Below are 4,511 nucleotides of genomic sequence, written 5' to 3'. Positions count from 1 at the left end.
GGGTATAGTGCTTTTATGAATTTTATACTGTTTTGCTCATAACGTATTTGTGACTTAACTCATTTTCTTTATTCCTAGGTAATTGAAATCTCTGAATATAGAACCCAGCTCTATGAATATCTACAAAATCGTATGATGGCCATTGCACCCAATGTTACAGTCATGGTTGGGGAATTAGTTGGAGCTCGGCTTATTGCTCATGCAGGTGATGGTTTTAATGTAATTTGTAAACATGAGTTTGTAGTTGAGTTTTCTGATGAGGTTTTTATTTTGTTTGTTTTTTAACTTTACAGTAACTAAAATAGTTTTAGATAACTAACAAAACAAATAGATGGTATATGAATGAGGGCTAAGGGCCAAGTGTTCGATGATGATTTTTATTTGTTTGCCTGATTTCCTTTTGGATAATGGAGGCATTTTTAGTCACTACCTCTTCTGAGACACTTGTGGTCCATTATTAGAAGTTTGTCAAGGTCAATTATAATAATCGTATGAATGGGGGAATTAAATCAGTTAACATTTTCATAATATTTAAAACCCATCAGATCAAGTTTTGAATGCAATTTTAAGAAATCACAAATGAAGCCAGGCGTAATACCTCACGCCTGTAATTCTAGCACTCTGGGAGGCCGAAGCCGATGGATTGCTTGAGGTTACAGGTTTGAGACCAGCCTGAGCAAAAGCGAGACCTGGTCTCTACTAAAAAATAGAAAAACTGTGCAGCGCCTGGGGCTCAGTGAGTAGGGCGCTGGTTCCATATACTGAGGGTGGTGGGTTCAAACCTGGCCCCAGCCAAACTGCAACAAAAAATAGCCAGACGATGTGGAGGCACCTGTAGTCCCAGTTACATGGGAGGCTGAGGCAAGAGAATCACCTAAGCCCAAGAGCTGGAGGTTACTGTGAGCTGTGATACCAGGGCACTCTACCAAGGACGACAAAATGAGACTGTCTCTTTAAAGGAAAAAAAAAAAGAATAAAAAAGAAAAACTGAAGCTGAGGATAGCTTGAAGCCCAAGTTGGAGGTTGCTGTGAGCTATGACACCATGGCACTCTACCCGGGGCAATAGCTTAAGACTCTGTCTCAAAAAAAAAAAAAAAAGAAATCACAAATTAGATATACTCATCATAAATTATCTGTTTCTATTGAGGATGCTGTTTTAGTATATTTGACTTTCAAAAATTTTATTAACTGATTTATAGTGAACACATATGTTGATAGTGTAAGGATAATATGCTACCATTAAAGTGCTATGTAATTGAATGTCTGCAAATAAAAGGAAGTATCAATTCATTATTTTATTTTCCTGGAGACTTTGTTATAAACTGTGATAACAAATCTCATTATCTACATCATCAAAGTGTTTAAAATGGAATCACTCCTTTAGCTGCTCTTTAGCTTATTAGTCAGACAAATAATTTCATTCAAGTGACCTGAAATAGAAGATTCATATGTATGACTAAACTTGTAGCATAAGGGATATGGGGCTTAACAAAGAGATGTGTTTGTTACACTTTTTTAAATGTCTCTAGTGGTAGAGTTCAGAGTGTTGATCTTGAGTGTGTTTTCTAACATATGTTCTATGCAGAAAATGCAACTACTAAATATCTGGGTAACTTAGTTATTATAACAATGCTGCCCCACACAGCCCCTGAATGCCTAAAACTTTGGATAACACAGAACCCTACACTGAATATGCTGTATTTATTTCTGTACATATATACCTATGATAAAGTTTAATTTATAAACACAGTAATAATTTGTATGCACAGTAAGAGATTAATAATAGTGACTAATAAAATAGAATAATTATGATAGTATGCCAGCATCACTACTCTTACATTTTGGGGCCATTATTGAATAAAGTAAGGGTTATGTAAACACAGGCACTGCCATCCTGCATGAGTGAGAGGAGTACTAAATGACGAATGGGCAGCTAGCATATTCATTGGTAGATACTCTGGACAAAGGGATGACTCTTGTCCTGGGCAACTTGAGTGCGACAAAAAATTTTAAACTTACAAATTGTTTATTTCTGTAATTTTCCATTTCCACACTGTAGTTAACCATAAGTAATTGAAACTACAGAAAGTGAAACTATAGATAAGGAGAGACTACCTTGTATTTCTAGCTTATTTCTTCCTAATCCATTGTGAAAGAACAGGGGCAAATAAAATTTGTTTTCTATCACATAGTTAGGGTACTGAGGTGTCTTGATACATTTGTTTATTTGTAGGTTTTTTCATCTTTAAAGCAATAGAGGCTCAGCACCGGTAGTACAGTTATTACGGTGCCAGCCATATACACCAAGGCTGGCAGGTTCGAACCCGGCCTGGGCCAACTAAACAACAATGACAATTGCAGTTAAAAAAATAAAAGCAGTAGAGATATAGATTAATAGATGATAGAGATAATACCCAAAGTCTCAGAAATTGGCTAGATTGGTATATATGTAGCATGTTTATCACTCCTATAGTATGCTGATGGAATTTAGAATAGTAATACTGTCTCCGGCTAGTAAGTAACATGGAACACATAAGCTTAACTTTCAGTTTTTCTTTTTCTTTTTTTTTTTGAGACAGAGCTTCAAGCTGTCCCCCTGGGTAGAGGTGTCCTGGCATCACAGCTCATAGCAACCTCCAACTCCTGGGCTCAAGCGAGTCTCCTGCTTCCGCCTCCCAAGTAGCTGAGACCACAGGCGCCCGCCACAACGCCCGGCTATTTTTTGGTTGCAGCTGTCGTTGTTTGGCGGGTCCGGGCTGGGGATTCGAACCCACCACCTTAGGTGTACGTGGCTGGCGCCTTAGCCGGTTGAGCTATAGGCGCCGAGCCAACTTTCAGTTTTTCTTAGGCATTCATTACAAATCTCTGCTCATGCTAATGAAAGTCACAAATGAAACATCAGAAATGTTAGGGAACTCTGGATAATGAAATCCTGGATATGTGAGATATTTATTTATTATGCCTATGATAATTGCACTATGGGTCTTTTGTAACTATTATTTTTCTTCCATAGGTTCTCTTTTGAATTTGGCCAAACACGCAGCTTCTACAGTTCAGATTCTTGGAGCAGAAAAGGCACTCTTCAGAGCCCTCAAGTCTAGACGAGATACGCCTAAATATGGTCTCATCTATCATGCTTCACTTGTAGGCCAGACAAGTCCAAAACATAAAGGAAAGGTAAGTTACAGTTTTTTCTTCAAGGGTAGGCTTTAATCTTTTTTTTTTTTTCTGTACAACCCATTTTTCTTTTATAGTATTTATATCAAAACTTTCCATTACCTCTTTCTCATTAAATAAAAGTGAATTCTTCAAATAAAAAGCATATTTGTACACTAAAAAAAGGTTAGAAGAAATCATTATTGGTCCAATTAAAGACATTTTCTTCTGTGTATGTCTTTTTTTCTAGGATCTGTGGGTAGCATAGCAAAAGTATTATGTGTGGCAGGAATGCCATTTTAACAATATTTATGAATTATGAAATGCTAAAACATTTTGAGAGAATGTTATTAAATAAGTGTAAATAACTACAGATGATAAAGCTAAGGCCTAGGCAATTTAACTTATTTCAGTCTTTTTGCAGGATACATAATATAACAGAATTAAAATGAAATTTGATAAAATTCAGATCAGAGTGATGTGGGAAGTAAAGGCTTCAGTAAAATAAAATGTTAATTAGCTTAAATATTTAAGATTGTTGGGTAGCGCCTGTGACTCAAAGGAATAGGGCACCGGCCCCATATGCCAGGAGGTGGCAGGTTCAAACCCAGCCCCGGCCAAAAACTGGAAAAAAAAAAAAAAATTAAGATTGTTGTGGGGGGATAGATAACACCTGTTTTAGGTAACCACAAAGTATAGAGTGAGCATCACAGAATAGAAACTAAAGAACATACTGGAAAATTGTTTGAGCTAATTTTAGATAAAAGTACTGGTCATAATACATAATCACTTAAGTCTTATAGGGGAAACTGAGCCCTGATCTTCAGCATAAGACTCGCTTCCTGCATAAGAGACCTGGTGAATCATGAGAATGGCATGACTGGCCTCCAAGGGAAAATGTGTATTTGAGGGGTGGCAATAATAATTATGATATTCTCTAGATTCTAAAGGTCTCTTGAAGCTGAGGCAGAGGTTGTGCTCAAGGTCTGTGGTTTTGCAAGAACAAAAGCTGGCAACAGTTTATATGACCTTCTCATGTCCTCCCTAATCAGTTCTAATATTAGGCAAGCATCTTTTGTCTCCCCTTTCCCATTTTATGATAATACACACCCAAGCTTTACTCAGAAGGGCTGTTTCCAGAGTTCTTAGGTCCTCCGACACAGACTTTGGGCCAGGCCTCTTCATTCTTTTGCACCAAGACCCCACCATCTGGTGATACCCAAACTTTTTTGTTGTTGTTGTTGTTCCAGTTTTTGGCCAGGGCCAGGTTTGAACCTGCTACCCCGGTATATGGGGCTGGCGCCCTCCTCCTTGAGCTGCAGGCACCACAACCCCAAACCCTTTTAAGCTCTTA

General features: G+C 37.7%; 1 protein-coding gene and 1 non-coding gene across 5 annotated transcripts in view; both read left to right on the top strand.

The window, feature by feature from the left end:
- Window positions 1-4,511, top strand: part of NOP58 (NOP58 ribonucleoprotein) — a 43,134-nt gene that overhangs the window by 28,178 nt on the left and 10,445 nt on the right. For all 4 annotated transcript variants that reach the window (XM_003785031.2, XM_023510407.1, XM_012802270.2 and 1 more), the window contains 2 exons: window positions 79-205; window positions 3,015-3,178. In XM_003785031.2, the coding sequence (XP_003785079.1) occupies window positions 79-205; window positions 3,015-3,178 (291 nt within the window). The remainder of the gene's footprint in view (window positions 1-78; window positions 206-3,014; window positions 3,179-4,511) is intronic.
- LOC111723617 lies at window positions 361-444 on the top strand. Its single transcript, XR_002772119.1, has one exon. It is a non-coding gene; the product is annotated as a small nucleolar RNA SNORD11 (small nucleolar RNA).

The sequence above is a fragment of the Otolemur garnettii genome, unplaced genomic scaffold (genome assembly GCF_000181295.1).
Source record: "Otolemur garnettii isolate 467f Iridium unplaced genomic scaffold, OtoGar3 scaffold00013, whole genome shotgun sequence".
NCBI classification, from domain to species: Eukaryota; Metazoa; Chordata; class Mammalia; order Primates; family Galagidae; genus Otolemur; species Otolemur garnettii.
Note: the sequence above shows the minus strand (reverse complement) of the source record. Positions and strands in the feature narration are given on the sequence as shown.